The following is a 15,714-nucleotide window of genomic DNA, read 5'->3' as shown; positions in this document are numbered from 1 at the left end:
GTGGCAAGTTGTAACAAAGGTATTTTTATGTTAGAAAGAAAATTTGTTCTTGACTTGTTGGCAAAGATAGGAAAATTGTGTGCTAAGCTGTGCAGTGCATCCAATTTGGAACTTACAAAACAAGATGGTGAATTGTTTGAAGATCCTGAAAAGTATAGGAGAATTGAATTATGTTTTAGTAACTTGTCTCAATATTGCATACTCAGTTAATGTTGTACGTTAGTTCATGTCTTGTCCTACAGTTAATCATTGGGTGGCCTTAGAACAGATTCTATGTTATTTGAAGAGAGCTCTAGGACGTGGTCTATTTTAATGGAAATCGTAGGCACACTAGTATGGAATGTTCTTTAGATGCGGATTGGGCAAGATCTGAGATTGATAGACCACTATGGGATATTGTGTCTTTGTTTCGTGTCTTGGAGGAGTAAGAAGAATGAAGTATCCCGGTCTAGTGCAGAATTAGAATGCAGAGTTATGGCAAAGTCTGTTTGTGAGATTGTATGTATATATCAACTATTGAATGAAGTTGATCTTAAGACATCACTACTTGCTAAGTTGTGGTGTGCTAATCAAGCTGCGTTTCATATTGCATCTAATCCTATGTTTCATAAGTGAACTAAACAAATTGAGATTGATTGTCACTTCGTTCGTGAAAAAATTCAGCAGAAGATTATTTTGATAGGACATGTCAAAACTGGAGAGCAATTAGGAGACATTTTCATAAAAGCTCTAAATGGAGCTCACCAACTCTGCACAATTTTTTGAACCATGGTGGCTCTGATACCAATTGTAATATTCCATGCTCAATTGGACCAAATAACTTTCAGGCACTAACTCATTGACCCAGAATTATTAGCCCAAATTATTTTTAGTAGTTGGAGCCTAGGGTGTATAAACCCTTTTTCTCCCTTATTCCCACTGGATGTGGGATGTTACAATTTTCTCCCTTTTTTTTTCCTTTTTCATTTTTATTTTGAATATCTATATTTGTTTTATGTATATGCAAGATGTATATGCATGTGTGCACTTGCATATATATATATATATATATATATATATATATATATATATATATATATATATATATAATTGGGGAAGGAATCACTTACAATATTTAAGTTATATAGTTTTTTACATATTCCTTATTTATTTATTTATTTTTTTTTTGTCATTCTCAAGCTAACCCTTGGATTTAGAGCTCTGTTCATGGTTATGTTGATACCACATTTCAAATTAGTTTTATCTAAGAGTTGTATAGGTGACAAACCTTCTAGGGTTGAAATGTGGCATGCCAAAAGAATGGAGGTCATGTAGAAAATTTGGCAGGCATAAAATTTTCTACATGGGCCTCCATGTTTAGGTTATCTAGAAGGAATGGAATGACTAATCTGATGTAAACCTGCACAATGAAAGAAATCCCTTATTTTTTTCATTGCCTTCTTTATGTGCTTTGTTCTGATTGTTAGAATTTGTTTGGTTATTTCTTAGGTCAGGTGCTTCCATATTTTCATTGACTGATATTCAACAGATGGATGCATTGCTATCTAGTTTTAGTGCTTTTGAAGTTAAAGAAGCAGGCCCGCTAATACTTACATGGGCTGTATGTCTCTGTCTAATTTCATCACTTCCTGGAAAAGAAGAAAATAAAGTGCTAATGGTAGGTATTTTTTTCAAATGGCTTCCTTAAACTAGGATGTATAAATATTATTAATGCTGACATGTTCTTTTATCTTTTTATTTTATTTTATTTTTGCCAGGAAATTGATCATGTTGGTTATCTTCGTCAAGCATTTGAAAGTGAATCGCTGAGTTATTTTGTTGAAATTCTTGATAGCAGCTTGATGAAGGAGTCAGATGTAAGTTATTTGACTGAAGAGCTTGCCAGTAAGCTAATTCGTCTTTTGTGGGATAAAACATATGAATTAGTTTTATGATCCTTGTCTTTATCTCTTACTCTGCTACTCTTGGCATTGTGTATCTTGCTTTTGCCTTTCTCACCCCTGATGCATTAATGTAAAATCTGTCCCTTTTCTTTTAGATTATGCTGAAATGCTTTCATTTCTTAATTTTTGTGTGGAGTAAGGACAAATTGTAGATTGACAGTAGTAGCACCATTTGGTAATGGATTTTGTTTTTTGGAGAAGATGTCTTTTCTCATGTGGTTAATAATCTAAACAAAAAGTAATACTTCCTTTCAATTTTGAAAGCTTACTGGTTCTCTTTACCGCATTATGGGGTGACAACTTAATTTACATTCTCAGTTTCAAATCCTTTTGGTCATGGTGACTGTTTTGGTGTTAGCAATAGTTTCAATTGTTTGTATGTAGCTTGCCTTTTGTGTCAAGTCTCTGTTATATTTCTTGATGGTGAGTTTAATAGTGCTGACTTGCATCTGTTTTGTTGTTGCACATTCTGCTTTCTTCATCTCTAGGGGCCTGTTGCTGGTTATCGAAGTGTCTTGAGAACTTTTGTTTCTGCATTTATTGCATCTTATGAGATTAATCTTCAGGTAACTGCATTTTTTTCGGTCTTTGAATTGCATGCAACACATTTATATTTACTTTTTTTACTATTTTTTATTTATTTTGGTTGCTTTCTTCATGCTGCAGTTAGAAGACAGAACCCTTAATCTCATATTAGATATTCTTTGCAAGATCTATCGAGGAGAGGTTTGTCTACGTTTCCATTAATCATTTTCTCGAAAATCAGTTGTTGAAGTTTTTTCCCCCTATTATTATATCTATTTCTTTCAGTATATTAATTTGATAGACATGAACTCTGCAGGAATCACTTTGTAGTCAGTTTTGGGACAAGGAAAGTTTCATTGATGGCCCTATTCGGTGTCTTCTCTGCAACTTAGAGGGTGAATTTCCCTTCAGGACTGCAGAACTTAGTCGCCTTTTATCATCCCTTAGTGAAGGAAGTTGGCCCACCGAATGCGTGTAAGCGGAATTACTTCATATTTTCTTGTTGTTCACCTTATCTTCAATTATGCCCCTGCATTTTTCAGCATGAAATTTTATTTTTCTACTTGACCATGAAACAGATAGATAGCAAAACTATTAATTTGATATTGTGATCATTTGCTTTTATGTAACATAACATGTCTTGGTGCTCAAGTGTGACATTTCATTATGGTATTTGTCCTACTTAATTGCTGCTGCTTGTCTTGGCACTTCCCTGCATTGATGGGCATCATCTTCTGCTTGTTTTAAAACCTCATGAACTATGTTTTCTATAATGTGCACAAATTTAATACTTGAAATATAGAGGACCACTATTTTTTATTTTGGGCATGGTTTTCCTTGTTGATTGACGTCCACTTCATGCAAAATGTTTTATGGTTGATTCATGCTCTTGATCAGCTATTCATTGGGGTTTTCTTGGCCGTGCTCATCTTCTAACTTCATTTTTATCTCATTCTGTTATTATCGTAGATCATGTGGGATTTATGGTTTTCAAATATGTAATACATGCTATTGAGGATCAATGCATTGAAATTGCATGAAAATGTTGAGGATGTGTAATCATAGGAAAGATAGTCAAGTTTATTTTCCTGAAGTCATGTGATGTGATGGTAGGGAGTAACCTGTTGTTTGAAAATTCAAAGATTTTTAAATTGTTAACAGGGTGGCTCATATATATATATTTTTTTTTTTTTCTTAGGATTTGTCTGCTTATTACTGAGGAGTGAGGGCTTAATGAAAGAATCATTTTTGCCTACTAACTATGTTTAGGATTAGAATCATACTTTTGAAATTTTAGGGCATCAATATCTTCTCATGGTTTTCAGAAATAATTCTATAGGAAAAAGAAAATGGAAGAAGAATTTGGGTGAAAATTTGCATGATTATTTCCACAAGCATCTAGGTATATGTATTGTTAGTCACAATCTAAGAATGGAATGTTGCATCACATCTTTACATGCACAATTATAGGCATATTCACAATCTCAGTACTCAATGAATCACTCAATCATGTTTCAACCCTTGTTTTGCTATTGGTTGAGCTTTTGGCACTATCATTTCTATCTGCTTCCCCTTGGTCAAATATCTTCCAATTTCTAAAGTCTATGCAAGTTCAAATTGCTCCACTTGGTGTATTAGCGTGTATGGTTTGCTTCCTTACGAAATTTCATTGTTATCTTTTGAGGTTATGTTGATAAAGAAAGGGTAGAAAAAAAAATAGTGGGACGAAAGAGGAAGTAACTTGTAGAGAATGGGAAGTTAATGTGATAAAGAGCATTTTGTCTATTTTGTCTATGAGTCTATCGCATGTTATACTTTCTTATTATGGCTTCAGTTGCTGAAGAGACTAGAGAAAATTCGAAGAGATGTCTTTTTGCAAGTGGATGGGGCTTTTAAATCACTTGGTAAAGCGGGATATTATTTTTGCAAAGTAGAAGTGTATGAGGTTTGGGCTGGTTATAGAAAGTTGAGGGTTTTCAATTTGAATTTGCTTGGTAAATTTTAGGATTCTTACATTGGATGGAGAAGTTTTGGAGGAGAATAGCAAGTGATACTAAGTAGGAAAGGGAGGATTGATATATGACAATGATTCTGGCATTTACATGGTATCTTGAATGGTATTAAAAGTGCATGTGATTGTTTTCTTTGTTATACAACTAATATATTTTCTCCTTTTGTTTGAGGGGAAAAAACTTTGCGCTAAGCCTTTGCTCTGGCAGTGTCACATGGGGTTCTTGAATGACCTCTGGCCAGTAGCTGGTAGCTAGATACTTTGTGTGAAAGATACCAATTAGTAGTCATTGAATTCCTTCTATGGTTCCACATGATAACCCAGTACAAGGTCCAATTGCCACTTTGGAAGCCAGCATCTCTTAAGAAAAGAAGCAGGAATGTAGTCAAAATGTTAAAAGATCAATGGAGTGCATGTGTGTTTTTCTCTTCCCTTCTCTCATACTGATTGTTTAGACATGAATATTATCGGAGGCTTTTGCAGAAGGGTTGATAATCTTTTGTTTTAGGAGTAAATTTTACGCGTAGTCACTAAACTAGTTGTTAGATCTTGACGCAGCATGAAGTTAAAATAGAAACACGCTTCATGCACTAGAGTGAAAGTAGAGAAAATATTTTGCAGTATTTTTATTGATAACAATCTGTTTTGAAAATACATAGCTTTAGGAGTGTTTACAGAGCTTTTAGGCTCCTAAACCTAATAGGAATATAAAATTGTTAATTAGGAAGTTTAATTGATCCTAGATACAATAGGAAGATATAAATTAAATGGGAAAACTAAATCCTGGATAAAGTAGAAAAACAAATAAATTCTAAAAGAGTAGGAAAGCTTCCAATATTTACTCTAAACTATTTCTTCAGTTTCATAAGATGTCCTAGGTGAATTAATACTGTTGGAGATCAAAATTAATTAAAAAAAGTTGTTGCCTTGTTGTCCAGAAAATCTCACACTTGGGTGTGGGATTTGCAGCCCCCAAAATCACCCTTGCCAAATTTGCTAGAAATTGCTATTTTTCCCCTTTTTTACACCAGCATGCGTCCATTGTTGTTTGACTTGCTTCTTCACCCATGGATGCCCCGCATTAGATCTCACAAAAATCACTAAATCTTAATTTCTATAATGATAAAACTATTGAGATCAAAATCTAGACAAATTAAGAATGAAAAAATGACATGGCAGTATACTTTTTTAAAGTATATTTTGTATGCCTGGCTGGCTACCCAAGATATTTTTCCATCCTCTCAGTGCATGTCTTCTCTTTCGCCTTACTTTCAAAAGATATAATAATAATAATAATAATAATAATAATAATAATAATAATAATAATAATAATAATAATAATAAAGACTGTCTCTTCTTACTTCCTAGTCTCTCTACTCTCTTCCACGTTATTTTCACTATGTATTTTATCCAAAGAGATGAAGAGAGAGGGAAGAGAAAATTTTTCTAGATGGCCCACTTGGAATAGAAGACATTTAAATACTCCAAAACGGTTGGAACATCAAACTTTGGTGCTGAACTTTTATGGAATTTGGTTTTAGTAATTATATTTTTAACAAAATTAAGATTTAGTGTATTTTAACGTGTTGAAATTTAATGATTTTAATGGGATTTAGTGACTACAGATGAAATTAACAATTTGTTTCATTTTTTTTAATTTTTCTTTTCACTACCATTTGTTTTAGTTAATAGACATTTCCTTGATCGCAGCCAACTTTTGGGTCCATGTGCAAGTATGCTAAGATTTTATAGTTTTTCAGTTTATCAAAAACTTGGTCATATGCCCAAATGAGGCACATTTACCTAGTCCATGTGACAAAAATAGGATTAGCATCTAACATAATCTTTCATTACGATGGAGTAATTGACTGCCTATTGCGGGGAATTGGATATTGCACCATCTTAATGCATGTTTGTTATTGTGGTTTGAAGGCCAAAATTGCTTCTTAGGAAAAAAAAATCATTTTAGATACTGTTAAAAAGAGCATTTTGAAAAAAATTATTTTGTTATTTTAGTATTTTAATGATTAAAACTTATCAAATTTAGTTTTAAATCACTTTTTAATACTATGTAACTAATATATTTAAAAAAGTGTATTTCTCAACAGTAGTTTAACAACAATGCCAAAAGACCCTTAGTTGAGTCTAAATTCATTTTGGTATGATTTATTTTTAAGTGTGGAAGAATTCCTTAGCCATTTTTATTAGTTGACTAATATGCTTTGCTCAAGTCAATGGAATTGTTGGAACTTTGGTGTTCACAAACAAATCTAGGAAGTGGGCAATAATTCTTCTCCATTTTGTTGGTGTAGAGTGAAGATTTTTATTAGTAAATACTAAATACCGTGAGAAAATAGGACAGAAGAAGAATATTGAGAATGATTGAAGAGCTTGATTATTCGTTCAAGCCAATGGTGTCAATTTATAATTTGTACAGGACAACTAAATAGGAAATACAATCTTAATTAAATACGTAATTATAGCCACGATTCTAGCACCTAAATATATTCACACAATCACTACAGATACACATATCCTAGCTATTTATGGTACATATCTTAACACTCCCCTTCAAGCTGGAGCGTACAAATCATATGCTCCAAGCTTGTTACAAATATATTCAATCCAAGAGCCTCTGAGAGGTTTTGTCAAGATATCTACTAATTGGTCATTTGAGCTAACAAAGCTAATGGCAATACACCCAGATTCAATCTTTTGTCTGATGAAATGACAATCCACCTCTATATGTTTCGTTCTCTTATGAAACATTAGATTAGAGGCAATGTGAAGTGCAGCTTGATTGTCACAGATTAGCCGCATTTGTTTAAGTTCCTCATACTTCAACTCTTGGAGAAGTTGTTTCAACCATATAAGTTCACAAGTTGTCAAAGCCATAGCTTGATATTCTGCTTCTGCATTTAACCTAGTAACCACATCTTGCTTCTTACTTTTCCAAGAAATCAAATTACCTTCAATCATAATGCAATATCCTGAAGTAGACCGTCTATCTGAAGGAGAACTTGCCCAATTTGCGTCCGAGTAACCAATAATCTGTGAATGACCCTTGTCTTCATATAATAGGCCTTGTCCTGGAGCTCCTTTAATATATCTAAGTATCCGAATAACTGCATTCCAATGACTACTACACGGTGCTTGAAGGAACTGATTGACCACACTTACAGCAAATGAGATGTCTGGGCGTAGCATCGTCTTGACAAAAACATAGTAGGAAGGAGACAAACAATTATAACTCACAAAATTATAAATAGGATGAGGATTTCGAGACGAACGAATACCTTTTCGGATGGCAATGGGAGGAGTAGCATCGTTTGTTGAAGGCGAGACTGTAATAGGTGAAGATGAAGGAGGGCAAGAGTCACCAGGAGCCTGTGTTGTACTGCATCAAGCAAAGGAGCATCAATGGTATTAGTGGGAGGATGAGGACGACGTGAGTAGACGTGTAGAGGTGGTGGACTGATTGGTGGCGGAGGAAGAGTAGGAACTGGTAAGGTGATGGTGGTGGGAATAAAAACCTTGGATGCGGTGTTGGAGGAAAAATAGGGAGATGTTTCAAAGAATGTTACATCAGCTGACACAAAGTATTTATTTGTAAGTGGATTGTAGCATTTGTAACCTTTTGAAGTCTAGAATATCAAAAAAAGACACATTTTATTGATTTGGGCTGAAGTTTGTCTTTGCCAAGAGTGTGATCATGAACAAAACAAATACAGCCAAATACACTTGGAGACAACTGATGGGCATCTTGGTTGGGAAACAAAATGGAATGAGGACTCTAATTATGCAAAACAGAAGAAGGCATTCGGTTAATTAAGTAATAAGCAGTAAGAATAGCATCTCCTTAAAAACGAAGAGGAACATTATGATTGTTGGAATTCCACATCGAAAGAATATGAAGTAAAAGGGCAATATACAAGTGGTTAAGTTGTAACATTGACTTGACTAGTCATTTTGATGTATAAAGCAATCTAATCACTTATATAAGCCCGAATTAAAATGAATTGATTATAATTTGATCGACATTCTCTCCGAATTTAACATGGTATCAGAGTTAGGATTGGGTTGTGGGTTTCAGCTGCCTATAAGGCTGTATAATTGGGCCCGTGTTGGGTTAAAAATAAAAAATACAAACTAATTGTCAAGTGATAACTATATAGTTACACTTGAGGGGGAGTGTTGGAATCCCACATCGAAAGAATATGAAGTAAAAGGGCAATATACAAGTGGTTAAGTTGCAACATTGACTTGACTAGTCATTTTGATGTATACAGCAATCTAATCACTTATATAAGCCCGAATTAAAATGAATTGATTATAATTTGATTGACACTCTCTCCGAATTTAACAATGGTGAATGAGTAAAGTGCGGGCAGCCTCAACTAGATGACGATTCTTTTGTTCGGCAACCCCATTTTGTTGAGGAGTATGAGTACATGAAGTTTGGTGAGTAATACCCTGAGAAGATAAGAAATGAGTAAAGGAAGTAGACAAATATTCTTTTGCATTGTCATTGCGAAATATTTTAATAGAAACACCAAATTGATTACGTATTTCAGTAGAGAATTTTTGAAATATAGAGTAATTCAGAACGAGTCTTCATTAAAAATAACCAAGTGCAATAAGAATAATTATCAATAAAAGTAACAAAATAATGAAATCCCAAAGTTGTACTGACACGACTTGGACCCTAAATGTCTGAATAGACAATTTCAAACATGGACTTAACCCTATTATTGACTCGCTTGGGAAAGGAAACACGGCTTTGTTTTCCAAGTTGACAGGACTCACATTTAAAAGAAGATAAACTAGAAAGACTAGGAACTAATTTTTGCAATTTGGCAAGACTCGTATGACCCAGACGATTGTGAAGAAGATCAGCGGAAGTGGTAGAGGCAAGAGCAACTGGAGAATTTGAAGTAGAAAGATGGTATAATCCTTGTGACTCACATCCTACTCCAATCATCTTTCCCGTACTCCGGTCCTACACAACAACAGAGTTAGCTGTAAATGTGACAAAACAATTGAGATTTTTAGTTAATTTACTAATGGAGATTAAATCATATGGGCATTTTGGAGTGAACAAAACCGTGGTTAAAAGAATAGATGGAAATATTTTTACTTCTCCTATGCCCTTGACTAAAGTTTGTGAACCATTAGCCAAAGTAGCTTTAGACAAAACCGGAGGAGAAACTAGAGATTAAAAAAGACTTTTGTTACCAGATATATGATCAGAAGCACCAGAGTCTAGGATCCATGGACCAGTGAGCGAAGACTGTGTTAGACAAACAAAGGAATTACCAGAATGAGCACTGTTAGAAGATTGCTGTTTGGCTGTTTGATATTGCAAATACTCTTTGTAATCAGCTCTAGTTAATAGCATAGAATTTGACACCTGATCCTTTCCATCTAGTAATGGAAGAATACCATTTTCACCAGATTGAGCCATATGAGCAGTTGATCAACCCACATTATTTGATTGAATGGGGCGTGGTGGTCGATCATGAAGGGCCCAACAAGTGTGTCGAGTGATATTACTCTTATCACAATAAGTGCAATGGAGCCTTTTACCCTTGCCTCTCTTATAAGTATCCTGTTTCGGTTGGTTTCCACTTTGTGCAGTTAAAATTGAAGATTCAATTCTGGAGAAATTATTCTTATTGAGTGAGATGCGTAGAAGCCTGACAGCTACATCCTCTAGAGTGGTAATAATTGGACTAGTTAATATATGGTCTCTAATAAAATCAAGGTCAGGTCTTAGCACAATCAATGCCAAAATCATGAAGAACCTGTCCCGCTGTTGCTCAGAAATATTATCAGTACATGGCATGATAGAACTAAATTCATCTTTCAATGATTCTACCTGTCCCAAATAGCTAGACATATCTTGTTGATTTTGCTGTAGATGAACCATATCTGATACTACCTTATAAATACGCTGCACATCATTTGTATGTAAGGTTTTCCCCTTAGTCCAGACTTTGCAACAGGTTTTACAAGACTGAAAAATATTAAGTAATTTTGGTTCTAGAGAATGGCACAAGAGACTGCATAATTGAGCATCAATCTTAGTCCAATTAGCTCTATTTGTTAAAGCTATATTTATGGCATTTTTAACCAAGTGGTCATCATACCCCTGCCCCATAAACCATAATTCCACTGATGCAGCCCGAGACATATAATTTTGACTTCCTACTAATTTAACTGTAGTAATAGCTGGTGAATTACCAATAGAAGAAAATATGGGTGTGAGAATCTCAGAACCTGTGTTGGAGGCTGTATTGGAGGACTTCTCAATCTCAGACATGTTGGCAAGAGAAGCACACTGAAATGTTGTTCAGAAATACGTCAGAAAAGCCTACTGTATGAAGAGGTAGTGACAAAAAAATGAGAAACAGATGACGGGACCAGCGTGGTTGAGGCTGATCCTAGGTTGGGTAATCCACTAAGCTAGGCTATGACAGCCACGGACTCTCAGAAAGTGACCGGAAAAAGGGTGAAAGTTCCTCCCTATGAGGACTTTGTTTCAGATTTCAAATCAGACCCACCGAGGGCTTTGATACCATGTGAGAAAATAGGACAGAAGATGAATATTGAGAATGATTGAAGAGCTTGATTATTCCCTCAAGCCAATTGTGTCAATTTATAACATGTACAGAACAACTAAATAGGAAATACAATCGTAATTAAATACGTAATTATAGCCACAATTCTAGCACCTAAATATATTCACACAATCACTACAGATATACATATCCTAGCTATTTATGGTACATATCTTAACAGATACAATTTGAAATTTATTGTGAATGCGGTGCTTTATTGAATAGAATTTCTAGTCTCTTATAACCCATTGTGTTTGTGTTCATATTCATAACAATGTAAGCTTATTTCTTGATATTCTCTTATAACTCTTCAATTTGTTTGTTTAGACCTTTGCTTTGATGGCAGATTGCTATTCCAATATTTTGTACTCATAAGTTTTTCTTCATCTTGTAAACAGGTATAACTTTCTTGATAAGTCTGTTGGCATATCATCCCTGTTTGAAATTACTAGTGAATCCTGGTTAGACAACATCTTACAGATTGTTGAAACTCACCATCCATTGCACGTTCCTGGGGTGGAAGGTTTGCTAATACCAAGTAAAACTCGTGGTCATGTCTTGAAACTTATTGGTGGGAATACTGCTCTTGTACGTTGGGAGGTAAAGGCACACAATTTTCTGAATGCTTGCGTTGTATTTGCATATTCTGTTGGTTCATTTAGTTTTCTTTCGCTAAGAAATTGGTTTCACCATGAGCTTTTAGTCTTGTTGATGACATGAAGAAAAAAATATAGAAGGCATTTGGGGTTTAAGCACATTAAATATGTTTTCCTCTCACTTACAAATACATTTGTTGCTATTACACTATCTCTTTGTATCAAAAAAGGAGAGTGTCACATTGATATTTTGAAAGTAAGACACCTTTAATTCTTCCAATATTCATGAAAAAATTGGATGTAGAATTACATTACTATCAATTTTTTTACCAATGATTTATTCATTAATAAGTGCTTTGTTGATTGGAACATATCCAAAAATCTTCCAAGGACCCATTTCAATAGGGCTACAATAATCTTCCAAGGACCCCTTGCAGTAGCGCTATTGAGTTGAGTTTGGCAAGTTCCCACTCAACTAAATTATGAAATAAGCTTTAAATTTGTGCTCTAACATGGACTCATTTATTAAACTAGCCAACTTGAATGGAACCCTATTCCTGTATTGCTCATTTGTAAAACAAGTTGAAATCAAGTCTTTCTCAATAGATCTAACTTGTAAATAAAATTATTTATTATACTAGCCAACTCAAACACAACCGTGTTTATGTACTGTTCATTTGTAAAATGAGTTTAAATCAAGTCAAAAGTCTTTCTCAATAGACTTAAGGTGTAAGTAAAATCATTTTGGAAATCAATTAAAAATTATTTATTTAAAAATGCTAATATACTTGGCAATATTTTTAATAATTTGTATGATAAAGTTTCTAATCTTAGTGATTATACTTTAACTATGTATTATAAATAATTCCAAATAGATACCTCCCTGCATATTATAAATGGAAAAATTTATTACTTGAAAGATAATTATTAATTAATTTTCATATGGGTTTGTGTTAGGTAGAAACACTAATTGGTTCTCAACAAAGTAAGAAATGAAGAAGAGAGAAGGGGGAGGTGGAGGAAAAGAGAGGGAAAGTACAGAAGGAAAAGAGAAGTATCTTATTGATTAGAATTCTTGCATGAATACAAAATTGCCCCTAATTATCTCTTTTATACAATATGTCCTCTAACTATGCTGCTCAGTAACAACTGGTGACAGCTTTCAATAGCTATAACCAACTTTCCCTCCATTATTTCCCTCCAATACAATTCACAACTGGTGACAGCTTTCTATAGCTATCACCAACTTTCCATCCACTATTTCTCTCCAATATAATTCACATATTTATGTTCCTATGCTGTCTCCTACCATACGTAACAGTTTGCTTCTAAACCTGCAAATGAGCCAGCTTGCAAGTTTAGCCAAGTTGAGTTTATGTAACTTGAGTGTGGCTCATTAGCCCCATTGAATAAGCTTAGGTGAATTTTCATCTAATCAAGGTCCAAGTAGCTTATGAGTAGCTTAATTCATTAACAACTACACCCTATAGAGTGTTTTTTTTGTTCATTGTACAAGCTAGCACGGATGAACACTGAAGGAAAAGAGGGATATATATCTAAATTAGGTAAAGTGCATTAAAGATGATAATTGTTATGGCAAGTCAATCACTATATTATTTCTCTGTATATCCTGTATTTTGTATTCCTATTTAGGATTTCTTCCTAATTAGTAGAATACAATTATATGAATCAATTGTATATATATACCCATGTACAGATTAATTGAAATTAAGGAGAATCATCTCTTTCTACAATAATCAACAAGTTCTATCAGGAGATAATAAGATGCAATAGAGATGGAAATGCTATTTTGATTAGCTATTCAATGCGAGTTATGAGGATGATTTTGTAGACCTTAATGATCTTTTGACTGAGAATAATATTAATTACACTTGTAGAATCATGTTTGTTGAAGTTAAAGAAGCCATGGAGAATATAAAGATAGGGAGAGTTTGCAATCTGGATCGTATCCCAAGAGAAGTAGTTATTTCACAGCAGTGGGTTTATTTCAGGGATCAGTTTTGAGTATGTACTTATTTACCTTGGTTATGGATGAGCTAGCTAATTATTTCAAGATAATGTCCAATGGTGCATTGTAGATGATGTGGTCTTAGTGAATGAAACTAGTGAAAGAGTTAATTAAAAGTTGAAGTTGTGGAGAAGAACTCTTAAGAGTAAGAGTTTTAATTAAAAGTTGGAGTTGTGGAGAAAACTCTTGAGAGTAAGAGTTTTAAGCTAAGTAAAAGTAAGATGGAATATATGCATTGCAAGTTTAGCTCTTGAAGTTTGATTGGATGGAGTTTTGGTTCAAAATGCAACCAATTCAAGTATTTGGGTTCTATCATCTCGAAAATAGAATAATAGATGAGAAAACTACCACTCCTACTCAACTCAACTCAACTAAGCTTTTGTCCCAAAAATTTGGGGTCGGCTATATGGATTCGCTTTCTTCACTCTGAACGATTTTGGGTTAAATCCTCAGAAATATGTAACGCTTCTATGTCATGTTGTACTACTCTCCTCCAAGTCAATTTAGGTCTACCCCTTTTTTTCTTTCTATCCTCTAACCTAATGTGCTCTACTTGTATAACTGGAGCCTCCATATGTCTACGCTTCACATGACCAAACCACCTCAATCTTCCTTCTCTCAACTTATCTTTAATTGGCACCACTCCTACCTTTTCTCTAATACTCTCATTACGGACTTTATCTAGTCTAGTATGTCCACTCATCCACCTTAACATTCTCATCTCTGCAACTCTTATCTTAGATGCATACGACTCTTTCAGTGCCCAACACTCACTACCATATAACATAGCCGGTCGTATGGCTGTACGGTAAAATTTTCCTTTCAATTTATTGAGAATCTTACGATCACATAAAACTTCCGTGGCACGTCTTCACTTCAACCATCCGGCTTTAATCCTATGACTAACATCCTCCTCACATCCTCCATTTTCTTGAAGGACTGAGCCTAGATATTTAAAGTGATTACTTTGGGGCAGTATCACTCCATTCAAACTAACTCCTGCCCTATCACCAGTTTGGCCTTCACTGAACTTGCAATGCATGTATTCTGTCTTCGTTGTACTTAACTTAAAACCCTTTGACTCTAGAGTACTTCTCCAAAGTTCTAGCTTTCTATTGACTCCTTCTCGTGTCTCATCTATCAGAACAATATCATCTGCAAACATCATGCACCAAGGAATACTCTCTTATATATGTTTCGTCAGTTCATCTAAAACTAATGTAAAAAGGTAAGGGCTTATGGCTGATCCTTGGTGTAATCCAATTGAGATTGGAAAATCGCTTGTGTCCCCTCCCACTGTGCGCACAATGGTAGTTGCTCCTTCATACATATCTTTCAATACTTGTATGTACCTAATAGATACCCTCTTTTGTTCTAACACATTCCATAAGACCTCTCTTGGAACACTATCATAGGCCTTCTCCAAATCAATAAAAACCATGTGTAGATCTTTCTTCACATCTCTATATTTCTCCATCAAGCATCTAATGAGAAAGATCGCTTCCATAGTTGAACGATCGGGCATGAAACCAAATTGATTGAGAGAGATAGAAGTATCATGACGTAGTCGATGCTCCACCACTCTCTCCCACAACTTCATAGTATGGCTCATGAGTTTAATTCCCCTATAGTTTGAGCAACTTTGTATTTCTCCCTTATTTTTAAAAATAGGTACTAAAATACTCTTCCTCCATTCATCAGGCATTTTCTTTGAGTTTAGAATCTTATTAAATAATTTAGTTAACCATGCCACTCTCATATCTCCCAAATACTTCCACACTTCAATTGGTATTTCATCGGGTCCACAGGCTTTACCCACTTTCATTCTCTTAAGTGCTTCCTTTACTTCTAAAGATCGAATCCTTATAGTATAATTTACATTCTTTTCTATTGTTCTATAATCTATATTCACGCTATTACCATTTTGACTATTATTAAAGAGATCATTAAAATAATTTCTCCATCTTTCTTTAATGTCCTCATCTTTCAC

General features: G+C 34.4%; 1 protein-coding gene across 3 annotated transcripts in view; it reads left to right on the top strand.

The window, feature by feature from the left end:
* LOC110643732 (uncharacterized) overlaps positions 1–15,714 on the top strand; it is a 63,154-nt gene that overhangs the window by 14,450 nt on the left and 32,990 nt on the right. For 2 of the 3 annotated variants that reach the window (XM_058146726.1, XM_058146730.1), the window contains 6 exons: positions 1,489–1,657; positions 1,758–1,856; positions 2,432–2,509; positions 2,610–2,669; positions 2,785–2,942; positions 11,498–11,699. In XM_058146726.1, the coding sequence (XP_058002709.1) occupies positions 1,489–1,657; positions 1,758–1,856; positions 2,432–2,509; positions 2,610–2,669; positions 2,785–2,942; positions 11,498–11,699 (766 nt within the window). The remainder of the gene's footprint in view (positions 1–1,488; positions 1,658–1,757; positions 1,857–2,431; positions 2,510–2,609; positions 2,670–2,784; positions 2,943–11,497; positions 11,700–15,714) is intronic. The other variant, XM_058146737.1, reaches the window with a different exon arrangement.

The sequence above is a fragment of the Hevea brasiliensis genome, chromosome 1 (assembly GCF_030052815.1).
Source record: "Hevea brasiliensis isolate MT/VB/25A 57/8 chromosome 1, ASM3005281v1, whole genome shotgun sequence".
Classification (NCBI taxonomy): domain Eukaryota; kingdom Viridiplantae; phylum Streptophyta; class Magnoliopsida; order Malpighiales; family Euphorbiaceae; genus Hevea; species Hevea brasiliensis.
This window is presented reverse-complemented; position numbering and strand designations above follow the sequence as displayed.